This window comes from Cariama cristata, unplaced genomic scaffold (assembly GCF_000690535.1).
Source record: "Cariama cristata isolate BGI_N322 unplaced genomic scaffold, ASM69053v1 scaffold35032, whole genome shotgun sequence".
Classification (NCBI taxonomy): domain Eukaryota; kingdom Metazoa; phylum Chordata; class Aves; order Cariamiformes; family Cariamidae; genus Cariama; species Cariama cristata.
This window is the reverse complement of record NW_009604983.1, coordinates 1-842: the sequence shown is the minus strand read 5'-3', so window position 1 is coordinate 842 and position 842 is coordinate 1. Positions and strand designations below refer to the sequence as shown.

At 62.9% G+C, this 842-nt stretch overlaps 1 protein-coding gene across 1 annotated transcript; it reads right to left on the bottom strand.

Moving 5' to 3' along the window:
* Positions 1-6: 6 nt before the first annotated feature.
* On the bottom strand, positions 7-502 carry STK16 (serine/threonine kinase 16; the record flags this gene model as incomplete). Its single annotated transcript, XM_009695794.1, is given in 3 exon segments — positions 7-134; positions 207-282; positions 284-502. Coding segments are annotated over 3 exon segments (423 nt in total), but the record flags the coding sequence as incomplete, so codon positions are not given.
* Positions 503-842: the final 340 nt, after the last annotated feature.

The window sequence follows — 842 nt, the reverse complement described above, 5'->3', positions numbered from 1 at the left end:
CTGTGCGCGTAGCCCTTGCTGTGGATGGCTTGCAGCCCACGGCAGATGCCATGAAGGATGAGGAGGATCCGCTGCTCTGGCATGAAGGTCCCTTTCTCTCGCAGTGCTTCCACCTCTCTCCAGAGGGTTCCCCCCTGCCAAATGCAAGCAGCCGGTCGCCATTGCTGCTCCCAGAGGGTGGGAGCAGCCGGGGCAGACCCCCTCACCTTCACGTAGGGCAGGAGAAGCCATGCTTCGTGCTTGGTGCCCTTCTCCACCATGCAGTGGGCCACCAGGCGCAGGGAAGAGGCCGTGCATCTCCACCTCGTGCAGGGCAGCCTGGCGGTCCTCCTTGTCGTGGCACAGGATGCGCTTCAGGGCGTAGAAGCGCCCGTCCCGCAGCCCCTCCACCAGGTCCACATAGCTGAAGCCCCTGCGAGGAGTCGAGCACGGCGTGGGCTGGGCATCGCACTGCTGCGGCACCCGCGTTGGGGCCCTGTGCCCAGACTCAACTGTGAGCACCCTGGGGAGGGGGGCGCGGAGGGCAGCACGTGCCTGCACTCCTCTCCATGGAAATCCCCAAGGTATGCACATTCCCCCCACTTTGGGGACACCTGCCAGGCACTCATAGCATCCTCCCTCTGCATGAACAACCCCACTGGCCCAATCACCCCGACTCCCATGGGTCCAAGCACCTACTCTTGGGCATGACCAACCCTTGCCACCCAGCATGAGAATCCTCTGCCATGCACAGGTACCCTCTATGCTCAAACATCTTCCCCCATCATGCCCAAGTATCTTCCCCACACCCGAACACCACCCATGCTCAAGCATCTCTCCACCATGTCCAAGCACACCCCCAC